The 22,067-nt window shown below is 40.9% G+C and overlaps 1 protein-coding gene across 2 annotated transcripts; it reads left to right on the top strand.

Annotated features, from left to right (window-relative positions):
• The first annotated feature begins 49 nt into the window (after positions 1-49).
• smarca4a (SWI/SNF related BAF chromatin remodeling complex subunit ATPase 4a) lies at positions 50-20,216 on the top strand. 2 transcript variants are annotated; one of them, XM_073857580.1, is made up of 33 exons: positions 74-265; positions 4,149-4,431; positions 4,511-4,643; positions 5,206-5,647; positions 6,819-6,916; positions 7,015-7,270; positions 7,353-7,479; positions 7,562-7,735; positions 7,827-8,000; positions 8,105-8,272; positions 8,358-8,408; positions 8,608-8,738; positions 8,839-8,893; positions 10,323-10,435; positions 10,742-10,889; positions 10,971-11,134; positions 11,212-11,389; positions 11,466-11,708; positions 11,918-12,031; positions 14,383-14,490; positions 14,575-14,661; positions 14,735-14,781; positions 14,860-15,033; positions 15,139-15,295; positions 15,374-15,601; positions 16,158-16,235; positions 16,322-16,540; positions 16,670-16,938; positions 18,217-18,322; positions 18,898-18,999; positions 19,090-19,222; positions 19,308-19,444; positions 19,551-20,216. In XM_073857580.1, exons 2-33 carry the CDS (start codon positions 4,210-4,212, stop codon positions 19,581-19,583), a joined length of 4,869 nt encoding a protein of 1,622 aa, XP_073713681.1. In that variant the 5' UTR covers positions 74-265; positions 4,149-4,209; the 3' UTR covers positions 19,584-20,216. The 2 variants fall into 2 exon arrangements, with proteins under 2 accessions (XP_073713682.1, XP_073713681.1); XM_073857581.1 differs by lacking the exons at positions 16,158-16,235; positions 16,322-16,540; positions 16,670-16,938; ... (3 more) ...; positions 19,308-19,444; positions 19,551-20,216 and adding an exon at positions 15,884-16,037 and having other exon boundaries at positions 50-265.
• Positions 20,217-22,067: the final 1,851 nt, after the last annotated feature.

The following is a 22,067-nucleotide window of genomic DNA, read 5'->3' as shown; positions in this document are numbered from 1 at the left end:
CAAGTATATGGGACATGGTCTCGTATGAATAAAACAGCACCGAGCCGTTGCAAATATGGCCGCAGAGTGCGATGACTTGCCCACCTAGCATGCGCTTCCGGCAGAGGGCGCAAGTGAGCACGTGACTTGTGCGTTCAGAGATACGATCATTCAGAGACCTGACGGGAGGGGGAACCGAGAGGGAAAAAAGGAACAGGCTGAGCAGCCCTTTGTTTCTAGATTTGCCGACGAGAACGGGGAAGCGACCGGCGCCAATTCACACTTTGTAAGTGAAGCTCAAAACATCTCTCAATCTCAGTGGGGTATTGAATTTAGCGGAAACTTTGTAACGTATGAATACCGCGCGAACATATTATTTCTTGTGCCGGTTGCTAGTTTCCAGTGACCGACATTACACCGCCTGTTACAGCGGCAGCACTAGCAGTAGAATGAATGAATAAGTTTTGTAAATGTAACCGGAGCGGGGGACCGGGCTGAGTGTACGGGAGGCGAGTTGGATCAGTCAACTTAAAAACGATGCTCGCATTATTTACCACAGTATCAGCCCTGTATAACTGACATTATTCACATTAAACACGCTCATAGCCATGAAGAAGCCCAGCATGGCCGACAGTGTAATCGCACACACAAATACACACACACACACACACAACCGGGTCGTTTTGCCTTTCTTTGTCTTTCCTTTTCTGTGTAGATTAATATTTTAAAAGCGAATTTTTGTACGTTTGATGAAAAGTTATACTATCTCACAAACACACACTATGTGATAAAACATGGTTTGAAATGTTTTAACCCATAAAATGTCGTTTGGTTTCTCGTCTTGGTTTTAATAGACCTTCAAACTCTCTTGTTCCCTGTCTGGCTTGCGCGTTAACAAAATCACAATTGTTTCTGTTATTTAAAATTATAGTTATCTTACATCTCGTATCAATCCTTTGATATTCATTCGTAATTTATTGTAGCTTTTAAGGAATATTTATAGTATGTTGTTGGATAATGTTTAGCTCGCAGGCTGTTTAATGTAGCTGAACTAGCCGGCTGCTAATTCCACTTAGCTGAAGGTAAAAGAAAATATAACTTATTTCTTGTCCATTACGTAGTTTTTTAGTAGGTAAAAGTAGGATTTACAATAGAAGTAAGTTTATTGTTTTGAAATATTTGCATATTTTGCAAACAAACCCATAAATAGCTGGTTAACCGGGGCAACTGTGGTCTGCATCCTTATTTGATTTTTGCGAGTGCATCGTTTTTATGTTGTTAATTAAATGTAATTATTTTCTATTTCAACCTGTTTTATGAATTAAATGTATAACTGACACATGTTTGACAACAGCAGCACAGGAGGAGATAAGTGGACCTTGTGTTTTTGTTTATGTACTACTTCAAAATTGGTTTGGGGTTGTTAAAGGGATAGTTCACCAAAAAATGAAAAATCTGTCGTCATTTACTCGCTCTAATGTTGTTATAAACCTGTATTTATTTGTTTGTTCTGATGAACACGAAGGAAGATATTTTGAGGAATGTTTGTAACCAAACCGATCTTGAGCCCCATTTACTTCCATAGCAGGAAAAGAGTACTATAGAAGTGAATGGGGTTCGGTTACATATATCTTCCTTCGTGTTTATTAGAACAAAGAAATTTATACAGGTTTGTAACAACATTGGAGTGAGTAAATGATGAACGAATGTAAATTTTTGGGTGACCTATCCCCTTAAAGTCGCAATGAAATTGAAATGGGAAAATTGCCATTTGTTTGGAATATTGTGGGATTTGTTTACAAATAACTTGTAAGCTTCATTTTATATACATATACTCTCATAATCTTTCATCAAAAACACAAATTTCCTCCCCTTCTCAACAATCTTTCTTTACTTCTGGTCATATGGTATGGCAGGTGGGTGGGTTGGTTCGGGGAAAAGATTGCAGCAATTTGCAAATAGCAACGATCCAATAATTTCTCTAGTTGGATGGACGAAGTCCATCCCTACCTTTTTTATTTCAGAAGTAATTTCACTCGGTTATACGTCACTACGGGGAAATTAAGGCAATCGCTACTTCCGTTTTATGGTGACTTTAATTATGATAATTTAAGATTTGGTACAGAGTAGGCATGGGCCGGTTACCGGTTCCAAGGTATACCGAGGTTTTAAACAGTCAGGGGTGGTTTCCCAGACAGGAATTAGCTTAACCAGGACTAGGGCTTGGTTTAAGTAGGAAATATCCCTATCCCTGTCCAGGAAACCGCTCCTCAAGGTTTCAAAACCAATAAAATGTTAAGTGATACTGTCTTCAAGGTATAAGCTGTGTTTATACAAAATTCATTACACCATAAAGTCATTTGATTGATTTGATGTTTACATTTAATATACATTACAAAAATATTATATATTTTTTAAAATCATATTATAATTTAAAGGCTTTATTTTTACCTGGCATTTAAAAATAACACATTTTAGTGTTGCAATGGCAATACCGCGCAACACTGTGAAACCGTGGTATTTTTGCTAAAGGTTATCAAACCGCCAGAATCTTATACCGGCCCATGCCTAGTACAGAGTGACCTTTCACAATTTGAGGGATGGTCATTTGTTATTGTCTGTAGTGATGTTTTATTTTAATCTGAGGCAAATGTTAATATCTACTAGATAAACGGAAATATCAAATAACTTAATAAGGCTCCATTGTGATTGACAGGTGAATGTATTAATGTATGACACAAATGTACAAATGAATTAACCCATTTCATTCCTAAGTATGTTTTTTTCGTATTTCGTTCCCCCTTTAAATCACTCATTAGCATGGTTATGTTTAATGCACAGATTTTAATTTTCTCTGCCGATACCAACAACCGATTATTAGAAGTGATGTATGTTAATACTGATAGTTTTGGTGGTTTTACCCTGTATACTTTTGAAAGTAGTTAATAAATATGTTAAATATGCTGCGTGTGTAATGGTGGTTCTTCTGCGGCCCATATTGAGTTCCTGCACGAGAGTGCTCTCTGGCTTTCGGATGGCATTTCATCGTAATTCATTGAGAATAGGGATGTAACGATTCAACCGTGTGTCCCATTAAAAATGCCTGTCTGAAATCGTAGTACAGCTTGTGCATGTACTACGGCATTTGGTCAGTAGGAAGTCCTTATCAATCTAAAATCATAACGAGTCGGAGTCGTTCATAACGTGCATTTAAAAAAGCAACACTCGTTAAACAAAATCATTTAAAATATTCTTTATTATCATGAAAATACCTGAAACAATCTGAAGAACAGCGATATAAATATTCCTGTAGACATTTCCTGGAATAGCATTCGTAAAGCTACTTCTTCTGTGGCACAAAGGGAGTTTCTGCACGGGAGCACCCCCTGGCGTTCGGATGTGTCTGGATTTCACCGTATTTCATTGAAATTCATTCACTGAGAAAACGTGCATTTGCACGGTTAATCGTTACACCCCTAATTGAGAATTCCTTTTTTTACCTGTTTGACGCACACACCCATTGCGACAAAATGCAATGCCTCTCCTGGGATACGTACCTCATTAACTTGTAGCATATGCGTAACCTAGGCATCCAAAAATTCGACGTTGCATGTACAGTTCTCGTATACTATTCTGATGACAATATTTGTGTCATGCGCACTGTACGACGTGGACCCTTGCATATGCGTAAAAACGAAACCGTACTTTTGGCTTTACACTTCGTTTACACACAGCGTCATTAAATGCATTTCCTGCCCCCTTTTTTAATGAAGAGGAATAATCGGCCACTTATTTCCAATAAGCCAATGGCTGATAGTGTAAAAAATAGCTTTTACGGGCCGGTACAGATTATTGGCAGATATATTGATTGGTTAATGGTTATTATTATTATTTTAACGTTTTATAAGAAATTCAGTAGGCAAGGTTTACTTGATAATGATAATTTATTGTGGTAGTTGCCATGAGTATTAACTATTATCATTTTTGTAAGCATGAGCATTTTTTTTATTTGAGTTCTAGTCGTAGAAAATGTACTCCTGTGTTTGACAACTTTTCCGTGTGACAACCATCTCCAGGCTTTATGTATATTTTATTTTTCGTGATGCCTGTAATATTTTGTCAACATCTTTTGTTCACCAAAAATAACCTCCTCCTCATGTTTTTCACAGACTTTCCAAATACAGATAAAAACCAGCACATTTCTGTCCTCACGTCCTCCGGCTTTAAAAGATGTCCACCCCTGACCCACCTATGGGCGGGACCCCTCGGCCGGGCCCTTCTCCAGGCCCTGGGCCGTCTCCAGGGGCCATGTTAGGGCCTAGTCCTGGACCCTCACCTGGTTCTGCCCACGGGATGATGGGCCCCAGCCCTGGGCCCCCCTCCTCAGGACATCCTCTACCTCCACAGGGCCCTTCAGGCTACCCACAGGACGGCATGCACCAGTTGCACAAGGTACTTACCATTTAGCCAGTATTTTTGCAGGTTTTGTGGTTAAATTAATATAATTGACTCATGCATTTTATTTTTTAAGCCCATGGAAGGCATGCATGAGAAAGGCATTCCTGAAGATCAGCGTTACGGTCAAATGAAGGGAATGGGCATGAGACAGGGTGGACACAGTGGGATGGGACCACCACCCAGTCCTATGGACCAACATTCTCAAGGTATACACTTTACATCGGTCAGGTTCATTTTTGATAAATGTAATACACACTTATGCTTTGTGGTACACAGAGCCATTACATAATGAAAACCTATCCAACCTGTTTTCCTTTTGATGTGCACTGCTGTGTTTCTCCACTGGGGTCGCTCGAATGCATGTTTTCTAGATAGATGGTATATTACAGTATGAACAGAAAGACCACAGCTGGTTGAAACCACATAGCGATAGCAGAAAAAGAAATGAAGAACGTTAAGCAAAAACAAAAGGATGTTTGAAGATTGAGCTGTAGATGTGTATTACAGTAATAGTAATTGGTGAATCTACTAGTATTTAAGTTCTAGCATGCATATTTCATGATGTATAGCCAACTTTTTATTGACACTTTTTTGTTGACATGATTTAGATTTCATTTTGTTAGATTTACCATTTGAGTTTCCAAAATCTTCTTTCTAATAATCTTAGATAGGCCCCTAAATATGCTCATCTGCTTGTTTTCACAACCTCACATATATTTAAATCTTCAAAAAACAGTAATTTTAAGGCTATTCTTCAATTTTTTCCAGGTTATCCCTCTCCTCTGGGAGGTTCTGAACACGCCCCAAGCCCAGTACCTGCTAACGGGCCTCCCTCTGGTCCCATGATGCCGTCCGGCCCAGGCGCATTGCCCATGGAGGGTGGCGACCCACAGAACCGGAGCGGAGGAGCTGGCGGGGTTGCTGGTTCAGGACCCAGTGGTGGACCTCCCAATGCAGGTGGACCAGGGGCGTCCACACCCTTTAACCAGAACCAGCTACACCAGCTGCGGGCTCAGATCATGGCATATAAAATGCTGGCACGTGGGCAACCTCTGCCCGATCATTTGCAGATGGCAGTACAGGGGAAAAGGCCAATGCCGGGTATGCAGCAGGGGATGCCCAACATGCCCCCTGGCTCCGGACAAGGAGCAGGCCCTCCTGGACCAGGTGGCCCCGGACCTGGGGGACCCAACTACAATCGACCACATGGTGAGAGAATTACAAAATTTTACTACTTAAAGGGATAGATCCAAAAATGAAATAATGTCATTAATGACTCACCCTCGTGTCGTTCCAAAATTGTAAGACCTCCGTTCATCTTCAAAACACAGTTTAAGATGTTTTAGATTTAGTCAGAGCTTGTTGACCCTTCGTTGAAAATCTATGTACGGTATACTGTCCATGTCCAGAAAGGTAATAAAAACATCATCAAAGTAGTCCATGTGACATCAGTGGGTCAGTTAGAATGTGTTGAAGCATCGAAAATACATTTTGGTCCAAAAATTATGACTTTATCCAGCATTGTCTTCTCTTCCGTGTCGCATGCGCGAAACTAAAGTCACGTGACTGAAGTGACGCTGATGACGTGTTATCCTCAGACATGTTTGCGAAGTTTTTTTTTTTCAAACTTACAGCGTCTCCCTCAGACTGTAAACAAGGCCCGGGTGCACAAAAAACAGCTGGGGCGCACCAGATAACACGTCAGCCACGTCGTACGTCATCTGCGTAATTACAAATTACACATTTTCTTACATTTGAGAACATAATGAGTTTTTTTTTACATAAGACCATTTTTTTAAGGTTTTGTTATGGTGAGAAAATATTTTTATGCTATTGGTAAGAAATGGTAGACGCGCTTGTTTGTTGAATGCTCCATTTGCTTTTTGCTAAATTTCTTTAAAGTGACAGTAAGTAGTGTTTTAAGTGTTTTATTAATCAAAATCAATATCTTTATTCATAAATATGTCCTCGTTGGTGTCAAATGACCTCTGCCTGTGATCTGACTTTTCTTTGTAAGCTTAGAATTTCTTCTCTTTACTTACATTGAACGGGTAAGTCCAAGGAGGCGTCCATATCGTTCCGCCGTATTGATAAACTATAATAGCAGAGAGGGACAAAAAGCACTAACCTACCAACGCGTTTCCATTCCTAACACGTGAACTAGCTGAAACGGAAAAGGAGATCCGTGAGTACATATCGGCTACCGTATTTGCAACACGCATTTGGAAAAAGCGAGGCGCTAGAGAGCACTGTTTGTTTGAATGCAAAATACAATTTCACCACTAGATGGGGGAAAATCCTACTTATATGCTCAGATTTTTTAACGGTTGCTCATTTTGTATTTTGCAATTGTGATTTAACTGTATGTATGTATCACATGGAATGGTTGGACCAAATATGCCTCCTCCGGGACCTTCCGGTGTTCCCCCTGGCATGCAGGGACAACCTCCCAATGGACCTCCAAAATCATGGCCTGAAGGTCTGTTAGATAAGTCTAAAAAGTTTAATCACAATAACCACTAAAGGTTTGTGGCTTCAGTCTTTAACTAATCAAATATTTAACATTTTCATCCTCAGGGCCCATGGTGAATGCTGCAACCCCTGCCAGCGGACCACAAAAGCTAATACCTCCTCAGCCCACAGGCCGTCCCTCTCCCGCACCTCCTTCAGTTCCACCCGCCGCCTCGCCCGTCATGCCCCCTCAGACCCAGTCTCCAGGGCAGCCGGCCCAGCCTCCCCCCATGGTCCTGCATCAGAAACAGAACCGCATCACGCCCATCCAAAAGCCCCGAGGCCTGGATCCAGTGGAGATCCTTCAGGAAAGAGAGTACAGGTGAGAAGTGATCCAGGTTTGTTATATTTCTCTCTTGTGTCTTGATAGCACAACCTTCAATGTCTTTATTTCCATCCCTCAGGCTGCAGGCTCGAATCGCACATCGTATTCAGGATCTGGAGAACCTTCCGGGTTCTCTAGCTGGTGACTTGAGGACCAAAGCCAACATAGAGCTGAAAGCACTGAGGCTCCTAAACTTTCAAAGACAGGTAGCTTTTGCAGTTCTTGAGTTTAAACATTATAAAAGTGTGCCGAAGGTGCTCATCGCTGATTTTATTCACTCTTGCGCAGCTCCGTCAGGAAGTTGTGGTGTGCATGCGCCGTGACACGGCTCTGGAGACGGCACTGAACGGCAAGGCTTACAAACGCAGCAAGAGGCAGTCCCTGCGAGAGGCTCGTATCACTGAAAAACTGGAGAAACAGCAGAAGATCGAGCAGGAACGCAAGCGCAGACAGAAACACCAGGTATGAAGTACTTCCTCTATAGGCTCTAGATTTCAGAGACATAGTGCACCAATACATTAAAGAAATAAATGTTTGTTTTTGTTCTTTGTAGGAGTATCTCAACAGCATCCTGCAGCATGCAAAGGACTTCAAGGAATACCACCGCTCCATCACCGGGAAGATGCAGAAGGTGACCAAAGCTGTGGCCACGTACCACGCCAACACCGAGAGGGAGCAGAAGAAGGAGAACGAGAGGATTGAGAAGGAGAGAATGAGGCGACTGATGGTAGGACAACACGCATTTTCCCTAGATCATTTGGGAATGACACTTAATTCGAAGTATGAACAAGGAAAATCTGGATTGTGCTGAGATCTTTATGTTTGCTTCAGGCTGAAGATGAGGAGGGTTACAGGAAGTTGATTGACCAGAAGAAGGACAAACGTCTGGCTTACTTGCTGCAGCAGACGGACGAGTACGTGGCCAACCTCACTGAGCTCGTCAGAGCCCACAAAGCTGCTCAGGCCCTCAAGGACAAGAAGAAGAAGAAGAAAAAGAAGGTGATGAGATATTAGTGAAATAGATTTGATTGACATCTAGTTTGTAAGGTTTTTTAAATGTTCTCCTTGGTTTTCCTCTTTACAGAAGCCTGAGAATGTAGAGGGTGGAGCTGCGGCTCTCGGTCCAGATGGAGAGGTGAGATCCCTTACATCCCGTAAACAAATTTGTTGTATCAAATCACAATCAGGTTGCAAATTGTGTGCTGTAACTCGGTAACAGAAATGATGCATGCTGGGGCATCGTTGTAAATATTTTTGTGTGTATGCTCCTGTTTATTGTTTTAAGTTCAAAGTCTCACCTCACTCTCTCTTCCTCTTTGTATCATGTCTTGTAGCCGCTAGATGAGACCAGTCAAATGAGCGACCTGCCTGTAAAGGTGATTCACGTGGATAGTGGAAAGATCCTAACAGGCGGGGATGCTCCTAGAGCTGGACAACTGGATGCTTGGCTGGAGATGAATCCAGGGTAGGTGTGGCTTATTTAAGTAAAATGGTTCGGCATGTTTAAATGTGCTGAGAGTCTCTGCTACGCATGTGATTGTGATCTCAATGTTTATTCTCTGTAGGTACGAGGTGGCCCCGCGGTCAGACAGTGAAGATAGTGGCTCAGAGGAGGAAGAGGTATCATTGTCCTTCATCTGTCATATCTACTCTGAAAGGCTTAAAATACACAGATATCTTTCTGAAAAATATGGTACTTGTGGATTTATGTAATCTGCAGTACAAACAGCATTCGTAACTAAACCCGGCTCTCTCCATGAACATAGCTATAAAAGCTGGCATGGTGGTCAGAGAAGAAAGAAAATACAATTTCTTTTGTTTAAATATCACATTTTAAAGTAATAAGACACTTAAGGCTGTGAATTACAATGATTTTTTATGTGTAAAGGCTATACTTCATCTGGTTTAGCCAGATATCTGAAAATAACATAAGTTAAGGAAGTGAACTCCAGGATATTTTGCGTGTAGTGCTTGATAGATCGGATAGCAGATACTTATTCACCTGTGGTAAAAATCAAGTTTTTATTATTGTTTATATGTCTATGTGCTGTTTTTAATATGCTTAAAGGGATAGTTCACCCAAAAATGAAAATAATGTCATGAATGACTCACCCTCATGTCATTCCAAACTCGTAAGAGCTCCGTTCATCTTCAGAACACAGTTGAAGATGTTTTATTTTTAGTCCTAGAGTTTTCTGACCCTCCATTGAAAATCTAGTAATGGTATACTGTCCATGTCCAGAAAGGTAATAAAAACATCATCAATGTAGTCCATGTGACATCAGTGGGTCAGTTAGAATGTTAGCATCGAAAATACATTTTGGTCCAAAAAATACGACTTTGTTCAGCATTGTTTTCTCTTCCGCGTCTGTTGTGAAGCACATGCACGAGACTAAAGTCACGTGACTTTAGTGACGCGGATGACGTGTTATCCTCAGACATGTTTGCAAAGTAATTTTTTTCCCAAACTTGCAGCATGCGTCTTCCTCAGACTGTAAACAAAGCTCAGGCGCACACAAAAAACTGGGGCGCACCACATAACACGTCAGCTGCGTCACTGCAGTCATGTGACTTTAACATAAAACATCTTAAACTGTGTTCACGAAATGAATGGATGTCTTCCGAGTTTGGAAGTCTTTAATGACATAATTTTTTTTGGGGTGAACTATCCCTTTAAAGACAAACCATGTGCATATTCATCATTCAACACCTTTGCTAAGCATTTAAAACTGCCAAATGTAGCATCTATTTACCTATATCTATCAGAGGCATTGAAAATGAGTGGAGGTGGGGACCAATTTGCATATTCATAGATATGTGTGTACTAAATGAGGCAAGGGTGTCGACATAGAGTAACAGAGTAAACTCTCATCAAGCATGAAGTAATTAATGTCACAGGAAAAACTTTTATTACAAATGCTTTTATGATGAGTTTTGACTTTAAAAAAATTGACTAAAGGGGGACTTTAAATGTAATGTGCATGGCCAAATCAGACTAAATGTAAATAGACACACTTTTTTAAATTGTGTTCCTTGTTTCCTTATAAAGGACGATGATGAAGAACACCCCCAGCATTCTCAAACCTCATCAGAGGACAAAAAGAAGATCCCAGATCCAGACAGTGAAGAAGTGTCTGAAGTAGATGTCCGTCACATCATTGAGTGAGTCGAACTTTTGATTTTAATTCCTACATCCAAATAGACTGTAAGTTTGAACAATCTTAAAGAAAGCTGACCATATTCTGATATAAATATGCAGAGTATATTTAACCCTGCCTGTGAAAACCAGACGAAACATGGTACTCAGTCAATATTAAAGATATCAAGGTTGTATTTTCACAGTATGTTCTTTACATTATGTACTAGGATGAGTTTATGTAGAAACAGTAAATCGCAAACAATGACTTTAGCTGGGTTTTCACACAAATGTAGAATAATCAGTAAGATCGATGATGACACATCTCACAGGCACGCTAAGCAGGACGTTGATGATGAATACGGTAACTCTGCCTTCGCCCGCGGCCTGCAGTCGTACTACGCCGTGGCTCACGCCGTCACTGAGAAGGTGGACAGACAGTCATCCCTGCTGGTGAACGGGCAACTCAAACAGTACCAGGTACATGCAAAACCAGTTTAGTTCAATTACCCAGAATTCCCTGGGGAAGTTTGTCAAACAGCATTTCTATTCTGCCTTCAGATCAAAGGCTTGGAGTGGCTGGTGTCTCTGTATAACAACAACTTGAATGGAATTCTGGCTGATGAAATGGGTTTGGGAAAAACTATCCAGACCATCGCACTCATCACCTACCTCATGGAGTACAAACGACTGAATGGGCCCTTCCTCATTATCGTTCCTCTCTCGTAAGTCTTGTCGTTTCGTGTCAAGCATTCTGATCCGTTCTTCGTAACTTCGTAACTGTTGGTTTTTCCTCTCACAGCACAATGTCCAACTGGGTGTACGAGTTTGATAAATGGGCTCCTTCGGTGGTGAAAGTTGCTTACAAGGGCTCTCCAGCTGCTCGCAGAGCTTACCTTCCCATTTTGCGTAGCGGCAAGTTTAACGTGTTGGTCACCACTTACGAATACATCATCAAAGACAAGCAAGTGCTGGCCAAGGTACCTACTTTTACCATTAATAACATTACTTTTAGTAACGGGGTAATTATTTATTCATGTCTCTGGTTTTGTTTAGCTCCGCTGGAAGTACATGATCGTGGACGAGGGGCATCGTATGAAGAACCATCACTGTAAACTGACTCAGGTGTTGAACACGCACTACCTGGCGCCGCGGCGTTTGCTCCTCACAGGCACGCCACTGCAGAACAAGCTGCCCGAGCTGTGGGCGCTGCTTAACTTCCTGCTGCCCACCATCTTTAAGAGCTGCAGCACCTTTGAGCAGTGGTTTAACGCTCCGTTCGCCATGACTGGAGAGAAGGTAGACTCTTAAAAAAATAACTTAAGATTAAGACATTTATGCATATTGTTTGTTTTTAGTGGGGGAGGTGTTACATTTGTGTTGAATAAATATTAAAAAAGGTGATGATGTTTCTTCACAGTCAAACTTGCATTTTAGAACGGACACTTTATATCCTGAATGATGTATAAAACAAAGTCCTACATTTTTCTTATTTTATTTGTCTGTAGGTGGACCTGAATGAGGAAGAGACCATTCTGATCATCCGTCGTCTTCACAAAGTGCTCCGCCCCTTCCTGCTCAGGAGACTGAAGAAGGAAGTCGAGGCCCAACTGCCCGAAAAGGTTTGTAATGTGCACAAATATCACCAAAACCACCAAAAATCATTAACCTTCAAATTGCGCATATTGATGTAGCAAATTAAAAATGCGCCCAATGAAAACACGTAAACTCCAATATATCGCAAAAAAAATGGCGGGTTAGGTGTTTTTTCTGGCAATTTCCTACAAGGAATATATCGCAAAACTGCATGGAAACAGTTTTTTCCCTGCATTTACAGGTCACCGGACATGCATAAAAGTCACATGATAATTCTTTAAAGGCACACCAAGGAACTTTTTGGCCACTAGGGGGTGCTAGACATGTAGACGTGCCGCAGCACTGTCGCAAAGGAAAAGAAGACAACTCTTTAGGTCACAAAGTGTGCCTTCTAGCATGTCATATAATATAATTTCATGGGTTTTATTTTTTTCAAACGCCAAAAGATCGCGTAGGTCACGTTTTTAAGCAAGTTGTAACGGTGGTCGCTTGGTTAAAGTTTATATTAAAAGGGGAATCGAACCCGGATCGCCCGTGTCCTAGGTCCATGACGCCACCACGGCGCCACAATGTCACGTGAGAAGTCTCGCTCTAAAAGTAGCCTCCAGTAAAATTCACGGAAAAAAATAGTGTTCAGGCGCCAGACAGGACTTAAGCAAGCAATATAACATTATTTACTAGTACAAAAGCATGAGGGCCAAGTCAGCATCGGTCAGAAACCCTCCTCCTTCTTTAGTTCACGCCAGCAAGCGAACGCTGGCCCAATATAATTGATCCTCGTCCTTCTTTTTATTCTGTCACTCTCCCCTTTTCTCTTTCTGGTTTCCTCCGACACGTTTCTTTTTCTTAGTTGCTGCTTCGGCCATGACAAAAACATCAGGAAAATAAATAGTTGCGCTCTCACATCCGAATTTGAGGAAGTGGAGGAAGTGACGTATGCCATAAAGCAGATTTTTGTAGGTTTTTGTTTTGTGCTCGGGTTACTACCAGAAACCCCAAGTTTAAAAGTACGAGTAAAAACGATACAGACCCCGTCAGGCTATGGTGGACATGTCATTCAACCTATTTTCGATGTACCATCTAATATTTTGCTTGTTCGACTTCATGCGGCGCTGCAAGAACAAGACCGCCAGATGACATCAAAATTACGCGAAAGCAATTTAAAAGCAAACTCGTCCGTGTGATTTCGCGAATCGCTCTCGCAGTACTTTGACGTCATCCGGCTGACGATTTTTGCGGCACTGCATGAAGTCGAACAAGCGGTATGTTTGATTGGTGGACAAGACAGAAAAGGTGTGGTCAATTCATGCAGCGTCAAGTGCATGACATCAAAATACTGGTAGAGTCGACTGTTCTGTATGCTTTCGAGTCGCCATTATAGTATTTTGTTGTCATGCGCATGTCAGTTTGCCATATGATGCTGAACACACCTGCCAGCATTGTTTTTGGAATGACTTATCGCGAAAGGACAAAATTACGTTTTAGTCTCATAACCAGGGTTCCCACGTGTCCTTGAAATCCTTGAGTTTGTGAATCTGGGGGAAATAATTAAAGACCCTGGGAAGTTTTTGAAAATGTACATACATAGATACAGGTCATTGAAAGTGCTTGAATCTATTTTATGTAAGAATTTTTCTGGAAAAAATCCGATCCAAAATGTAGTGTGTGATAATTTCATAAAAATTATAGATTTTTTAAGCACACGTGCTAAACTGTTCGCTTTAAATGCTTATATCTTCTGTATGTGAATGTTGATTCATACCAAAATGCTTTTTTGCATACACATGACTTTTGACACATGAAAACGTCTCGGGTTACGTATGTAACTGTTGTTCCCTGAAAAGGGAACGAGACGCTGCGTCTTTCTTGCCATACTTCCTGCATCCCTGTATCGCTGTCTTTGGCAATATTTCGGATAGCGATATACTTCCTGGTCCCGCGTCACCCTGTCTTTGTCGTTAAGCCTCACCATTGGTTAAATTTGATATACACATTTAGACGCACTTACCTCTGGAGGTGTACCCAAAGTATCACCGCAGTAACGCAGTGTGAGTTCCCTCGAAAGGGAACTGTAACAATGTATCTAAAAAGGTAACATGATGTAACCTTGATCTCACTTGAAATGTGTCCCCACATTTAGTCCTTTGAATTTGAGGGTATTGGACCTGGAAAGTCCTTGAATGGTCCTTGAATTTGAAGTTAGCCAAGGTGTGGGAACCCTGCATAACATTGGTTAATGGAAAGTCGTCATTTCTCAAAAGTATTTTTTAAATGGAGACAAAAAAAGTAACGTTTTGTGCAAATCTGTAATGTAAATGCTGCCATGATGTCTGTGAGATGAGTCCATCTATTTACTTTTCTCGTTCCCTGTGTTTAGGTGGAGTACGTGATCAAGTGTGACATGTCGGCCCTGCAAAGAGTTCTGTACAGACACATGCAAGCTAAAGGAGTGCTGCTCACTGACGGCTCAGAGAAAGACAAAAAGGTGATTGGACGATGTCTTCAACATCTGAAGATCTGTTTTTTTGTGTGTTTTTAAGTATCTGACCCTTTTCTGTCTGTACCGCAGGGTAAAGGAGGCACTAAGACTCTGATGAACACTATTATGCAGCTGAGGAAGATCTGTAACCACCCTTACATGTTCCAGCACATCGAGGTAATTGTTTCGGTCTTCTTACGAGATCTTTTATATGTTGTACACCAGTCGTCATCTTGATATTGTTTTGCAGGAGTCCTTCTCCGAGCACCTGGGTTTTTCTGGAGGCATCGTACAGGGGTAAGCAGATCTCCTTTTATCTCAACATTTCTTCTTGATTTTGAAACGACATGCATTCTTATTTTCATTTTATCACAGACTTGATCTGTACCGCGCCTCTGGTAAATTCGAGCTGCTGGATCGTATCCTGCCTAAGCTCCGCGCCACCAACCACAAAGTGCTGCTTTTCTGTCAGATGACCTCTCTCATGACCATCATGGAGGACTACTTCGCCTACCGAAACTTCAAATACCTGCGCTTGGACGGAACCACACTTCGCTTTAGTACTCAAGAGGATAATTCATGCAAAATGTTGCAACTTCTGGTCACGTAAGGAAGTGGTTCTGACCGTCTGTTTGTTCTGTCTGTAGGAACCACTAAGGCTGAAGATCGTGGCATGTTGCTGAAGAACTTTAATGATCCATCCTTTCAATACTTCATCTTCTTGCTGAGTACCAGGGCAGGAGGTTTGGGTTTGAATCTGCAGTCTGCCGACACCGTTATCATCTTTGACAGTGACTGGAATCCTCACCAGGTCTGTCCGTTTGTCATCTTTATTGTCGTATTTTTAAATAAGATTGTAATTACTCAATTTTTTGATGTTGTCTCGCAGGACTTGCAGGCTCAGGATCGAGCCCATCGTATCGGGCAGCAGAACGAGGTGCGCGTGCTTCGTCTCTGTACCGTGAACAGCGTGGAGGAGAAGATCTTGGCCGCTGCCAAATACAAACTCAACGTGGACCAAAAGGTCATCCAGGCCGGCATGTTCGACCAGAAGTCCTCCAGCCACGAGCGCAAAGCTTTCCTGCAGGCCATCCTGGAGCACGAGGAACAGGATGAGGTACAGACTCTTGTTTAAAATGAAACGTTTCCGAAAAGTAAGCATTGCATTGATGCAAACACATGGCTGATATTTTACGTTTAATTTACATTTAGTCATTTAGCAGCGCTTTTGTACAAAGCGACTTACAAATGAGGTAAACAATCGAAGCAATTATAGCAACACAAGAACAGCAATAATACATAAGTGCACCGGAAATAGTCTTGTCAAGTCTAACACCGTGTGTATATATATAGCCAAGGGTTGGTTTATAATTTCTTTGTAATTTTTTTTGTATGTAAGAATGTACAGATTGAGATAAAGAAAAAAGGAAAACAGGGAAAAAAAATAGTAAGAGCTGTATTATCAAGTGAGGAACAGGATGGAACAAGAGACGAACAGGATGAGTTACAGACTCTTGTTTAAAATGAAACAAAAATGCAAATTGTTATTTTATTTAGGTTAAATTTTGAAATGTCTAGTGGAGATGATGGAGAGCTTCAAAATATATTACTGCATCTGAAATGGATCTAATTATTGCTTGATTTTTCTTTAATTTCTTCTTCTATCACATCAGGAGGAGGATGAGGTTCCTGATGATGAGACTGTGAACCAGATGATTGCCAGAAGCGAGGAAGAGTTCGATCACTTCATGGTCAGCAGTGCTACTTCTCAATTTGAGGCAGATTGCTTAGTTTTAGTATTGAAGCAAATCGAAATTGTTTTTTTCCACTCTTCCAGCGTATGGATCTGGACCGTCGTCGCGAAGAGGCTCGCAATCCCAAGCGCAAACCCAGACTGATGGAGGAGGACGAGTTGCCCACCTGGATCATGAAGGACGATGCAGAAGTGGAGAGGCTCACCTGTGAGGAAGAGGAGGAGAAGATGTTCGGCCGGGGTTCCCGTCAGAGGAAGGAAGTCGACTACAGCGATTCACTTACGGAGAAGCAGTGGTTAAAGGTGAATTTTTTCGCCGTTGTGATCCTGTCTGTGAAAACTAGGCTGAAGTCAAATTTTGAGATTGGGAGCATCAAAGTTTGATTTGTAACCATTCGTTTCACAAGTATATTTACATATTGGATTGCGCAGGCTATCGAGGAAGGAACCCTCGATGAAATCGAGGAAGAGGTGCGCCACAAGAAGACCACCCGGAAGAGGAAACGCGACCGTGATCTTGACCTTCCGGGCCCGGCCACGCCCAGCTCCAGTGGGCGGAGCAGAGATAAGGACAGGGATGAGGACAGTAAGAAACAAAAGAAACGTGGCCGCCCTCCTGCTGAAAAACTCTCGCCCAACCCTCCAGTACTCACTAAGAAGATGAAGAAGATCGTGGATGCTGTAATTAAATACAAAGATGGGTTAGTGCGTTTTGTCTTATTGCTCTACTGGCAAAGCAACTTCCTGTACATTCAAGCTACACATTTTATCTGTAGGGGAGAGCGGGAACGCTTTTTTGGTTTTGGCTCAATCCTTCAAAAAATATTTGAGTTTGATTAATTATATTTTTACACAAGCAACACACACATCTCTGCTACAAATGAACATTTGAAGTTTGTTTTTATTACTTACCATTCTTGGACAATTACACCAAACGTGACAGAAGTGCAAACGTTACAACTTACCCCATAGGTGTAACACTTGCTACAAATTTAAGTTTGCAGGCAAATATTTCAATACTATTTTGTCTGTATACTTGAAGTGGATATTGTTAATATATCTGTCTATAATAGACAGGTATACACACTGTATTCATTCATCTGGCCCTTTTCTAACAATGGTTTAATTATAAATGGACACAAACGTCTAAATATTTAAGAAAAAGCAGAACAATTATGACAAAATATTTTTTATATGTGACCCAGTCTGTAAAAGCCAAATTCTGAGATAATGAGCATTTAGCCATTCGTTTCATTATGATTTCAATCTTTGACATGACATTATTCAATCAGTATTAAAGATATGAACAAAAATAAATTTGACACACATTTATTTTGTTGGCAGCCAGCAATCATTCGTGTGTAGCCTATTTAAAACAACGGCAAGAATTACGCTAACGTTAGCGGTTTTCATATTGTTAGTGCTGAGGGGTTAGATATAACACAGCGTTACAACTAACCCCGCTGGGTCAAAATATTTTCAAGCCCACCAAAAAAGTTGCTAAAAGCTGCAGACATATTTCAAAACAATGCTATGTTGTAGTCAACAAGACACTGATTAATATGACATAGCATTGGACTTGGTATCTTACACACCTAACTTAGAAACCGAAAAAAAAACATATGATGAAAAAATTTACTTGCATGCCACCAAAACACTCGTTCATAAATAACACTCTGGAAAAACATTATACCTTTCCAATAATTTTGCGGGGGAGATAGTCTTTTGGCAGCGTGAAAAAAATATCGGGGGAAAAATCGCTCAACCTTGTGCAACAATGTAAACGGTCCGTGTTACGACTAACACCGCGTTAGTTTTTGCCCCGCGCACCCCTACACGTGTTCCCTGGGAATAAAACCTATGACATAAGAGTGCTCTACCAGCTTAGCTACAGAAATAAAATCTATGCTTTTATTAATATAGATTAAATAAACATTTAGATGTCTAAAGTTGTTGTATTTTGTCATTGTTTTTTACAGTAACGGAAGGCAACTTAGTGAAGTGTTTATTCAGCTGCCGTCTCGCAAAGAGCTGCCAGAATATTACGAACTCATTCGTAAACCTGTGGACTTCAGGAAAATCAAGGTATGTCAAGAGTTTTTTCTTTGCAAAGAAAGTCGCAATCATGTGCGCGAACCATGTTGATGCCAAGTGCGAACATAAACTCCGTGACATTAAAAGTTTGTTGGCAGACCCTGTCATCGCCATCTATCTTGGCCACACGTTATTGCGCATCACTCACAGATAACCGAAAATGGATAAAGAGGTGGGGTGTGGGTAAAGCTGAGGTGGGTCGTTGCTGAAACCTCGCCTGCCTAGCTCGACTGTAGTGACAGCAGTGGTAGTTTAGTAATTATGTAGAACTTTAAGGCTTAATATAATTTTAATGGATGATTCAAAAAAAAATTCACCCCTCACAGTTGTCATAAAGGGCAAAAATAGCTATATAGACCAAAAACACGTTTTGTATCAGGCTGTAAATATATTCTTTTCTGTTGTAAAGTTGGGCATTTTGACATGGAGGTCTATGGGAATTCACTTCCTTTTGGAGTCTGCCTCTAGTGGCCAGTTGATGAATTGCAGTTTAAATCTTCATCAGAGAGTTCGGAAGGTTGCCCCTCGGTCGCGAATCATGTTGACGTCTTTAATTTTCTTTACAGGAGCGTATAAGGAGCCACAAGTACCGCGGCCTGAACGACCTTGAGAAGGACGTCATGCTGCTCTGTCAGAACGCTCAGACCTTTAACCTGGAGGGATCACTGGTAACCATCAAATTTTATGCTTGCTTTAACATTACCTCATTTTGCGGCATTATTTTAGATTCTGTGATTCGTCATAATCTTCTATTTTAGATCTACGAGGACTCCATCGTGATACAATCCGTATTCACCAGCGTGCGGCAGAAGATCGAAAAAGAGGAAGAGAGTGAGGGAGAAGATAGTGAGGAGGAAGAGGATGAGCCTGATGAGGGATCCGAGTCTGAATGTGAGTAATAATCATTATGGAAATTACTAGTACACGTGCAAATAATTAAGTATCATGCATCTATGTTGTCTTTGTGTGTGTTTAGCTCGTTCAGTGAAGGTGAAGATTAAGCTGAGTCGAAAGGAAAAGGTGGAGAGAGGGAAGGGAAGGAGGCGAACCGCGCGGAGCTCGCGTCCCAAACCTGTTGTCAGCGATGACGACAGCGAGGATGATCAGGAAGAGGTACATCATATTAACATATATTGACAGTTTAAATTTGGACGCCTATAATACCAACATATTAATTCATGTATAAAACTTTATATAAACTTATTTCTTATACTTACAGGAGCGTTCAGGTAGTGGCAGCGATGAAGATTAAAGCTCCTGATGGACCAATCACATGTTACGTTCACTTGTGCTGCCGATATAACGTCGACATGAGACTTTACAGACCAACTGATGTTGCTGAAGGGCTTAGTTTTACTGTAGATCAGCTGACTTATAGAGGAAATCTTTATGAAACCATTACGCGAGTTGCAATATAAAAACACACACAAAAAACCCTTCCACTTGCATATTTAAGCAGATGATCGTTCTTCATTTATGTATAGTAAGACAGTTTAAGTATTGAGCGGTTTTGTTTTGTTTTTGTTTATTCCATGTTTGTTTTTATTGTTTTTCACAAGAAAGTGACACAAGGCAGACAGATATCCGAGTGGCTGTGGAACTGTAAGAGTGGATCTTATATTTAAATGTCCTCCTTATTGTTTTTAGCAGTGTGTGAATGGTCCCACCTCACCCCAGAATGCATGTTTTTGACAACGCAGCCAGTTTCTTCTCTTTCCATTATTCTCATGCGCTTGTTTTAAATTAAAATTAAAAGTGGGATTAAGGTACTTCCTCTTAATAGATTTACTGTCAGGAGAGATGGGGGACGAATATGGTGTAGGATTCTGTATTGTGTCAGTGTCACTGGAATTCCAAAATGCACAATAAAGACATTTCAGAAATACTACATGTGTAAAGTCATGTCAAAGATTGAAATCCAACTTTGATGCTCCTATTCTCATTTTTAGATTATGAGACTTCTCCCTGGATTTCGCGTATATAGACCCTTTTACAGTTGGTAAACATTGTGACGTATTTGTGTGGGCGGGGCTTAGCTGGAGGCACTAGGCTTGTTCGACTTCATGCGGCGCCGCAAGAATCGACAGCCGGATGACGTCAAAGTACCGCGAGAATGTTTCAAGAAATCATATTTCGTTTCGCTCTCGCGATACTTTGACGTCATCCGGCTGTCGATTCTTGCGAACAACCCTATTGTTGACAAGCGTAAGCTAGCACGTTTTAGGAGGGATTTATTAAACATGAAAACGAACTCTCGCGATTTTAACCAGGTTTTGGCTATTTCCTAGACAACCTATGAATTACTTTCGGGTGGTTTGGGGAATTTTGTAAAGGCGTATTGTCTATTGTAACCTATCGCTGGGCTAGCTATGATTAGCAATGTGAATTATTTTAAAAAGGATGGCACGCACATCTATCGCTGTATGTTTGTTTAACATTTAGGCTAAACAATAGCGCTGTTGGCGACTTTTCACCTATAAAACATAAACTTGCTGATTTGTACTAGATAAAACCAACACACCAGCACATATGTATATATTATTTTACCTAATATGACGTGCACTGCAAACACGAGCATTATTTATTATTTATGATGCTGCGTCTCCGTCAAGTCTGTACTCCGCATTCAACCACAATTGTCTTTTTGATTTCTGTGAAGGAATCTCTGCCGGGATCCGGTAAAACTTTATTTTTGAATCAAAAGTGCTGTTCCTTCTATTCTGGCACCCAAAAACACAATACGATGACATTTTAAAGTAAAAACCTCAAACTTTAGCCCGCCGGGCCGCCGGCTATGAGTTCCTACTTATTTTTTGCCTCCAGGCTAGAGCGGTGACGTTACAGTGACGTTGGCGAATAAGGGGGTCAATATCAGTCTATGGTCAATATAAATAGTATTATCAAGTCTGCCTCACAGACTGCTTCATACAGACTGCTTCACAGGTAAAGTACTTGGTAGATGGCATGTTATGCTGGTTTTGTTGTTTAACACCAGGTGGTGCTGTAAGCCAAACTAAAAATGCTTACTGGCCCAATACAAGACTGAAATGCCTGCATCTTTGACAATTTCATATACACTGCAACATTTATAGGTTGCAAGAAAAGTTTAAAGGGGTCATAGCGTGAAAATTAGACTTTTTTCATGTTTAAGTCCTATAATTGGGTCCCCAGTTCTTCTATCAACCTAGAAATTGTGATAAAGATCAACCCAGTAACTTAATTTGGGTAGGCCATTTTCTGCAAGCATGTGAAAAATTAGGTCGTTCAGATTTCGCCTGTTTTGTGAGGTAGATAGCAGGGCGAATTACAATAATACGCCCCCTTCATCTGCACTATCCAACCACGGCACTGCCATTTAGTGCAGAGAGAAAGAGGGAGAAAAGAAGGACTTGACAGCACAATTGAGTTTCAATTACAATAAACCACCATCATTGTGATCAGTGTTTGAATTTCATCGGCTCATTTGCATTTTATAGGACACACCCACAAACGGCACACTTTTGCTCAGGCCTACAAATTTGTGATTTTAATAAATTTTCTGTGGAGTATCTGTGAGCTAAAACTTAACATACACACTCTGGGACACCAAAGATTTTACATCTTAAAAATATCTCATAATATGACCCCTTTAAGGAGTCAAAAATTTGTCTCAATAATTGTTTTTCCCTTGCATGATGCAAACTCATTCATATAAGCATTTTTTTTACATCCCAATATCATATCTGTTAATGTATAT

The sequence above is a fragment of the Misgurnus anguillicaudatus genome, chromosome 19 (assembly GCF_027580225.2).
Source record: "Misgurnus anguillicaudatus chromosome 19, ASM2758022v2, whole genome shotgun sequence".
Lineage (NCBI taxonomy): Eukaryota > Metazoa > Chordata > Actinopteri > Cypriniformes > Cobitidae > Misgurnus > Misgurnus anguillicaudatus.
The sequence above is the reverse complement of the archived record's forward strand: the minus strand, read 5'-3'. Positions and strand labels throughout refer to the sequence as shown.

Excerpts from the sequence above, each read along its gene's own strand:
- smarca4a (XM_073857580.1), top strand. The coding sequence starts at position 4,210 with ATGTCCACCCCTGACCCACCTATGGGCGGGACCCCTCGGCCGGGCCCT. Across the intron at positions 4,644-5,205 it reads TATGGACCAACATTCTCAAG|GTTATCCCTCTCCTCTGGGA; the intron begins GTATACACTTTA and ends AATTTTTTCCAG. Across the intron at positions 15,602-16,157 it reads AGCACGAGGAACAGGATGAG|GAGGAGGATGAGGTTCCTGA; the intron begins GTACAGACTCTT and ends CTATCACATCAG.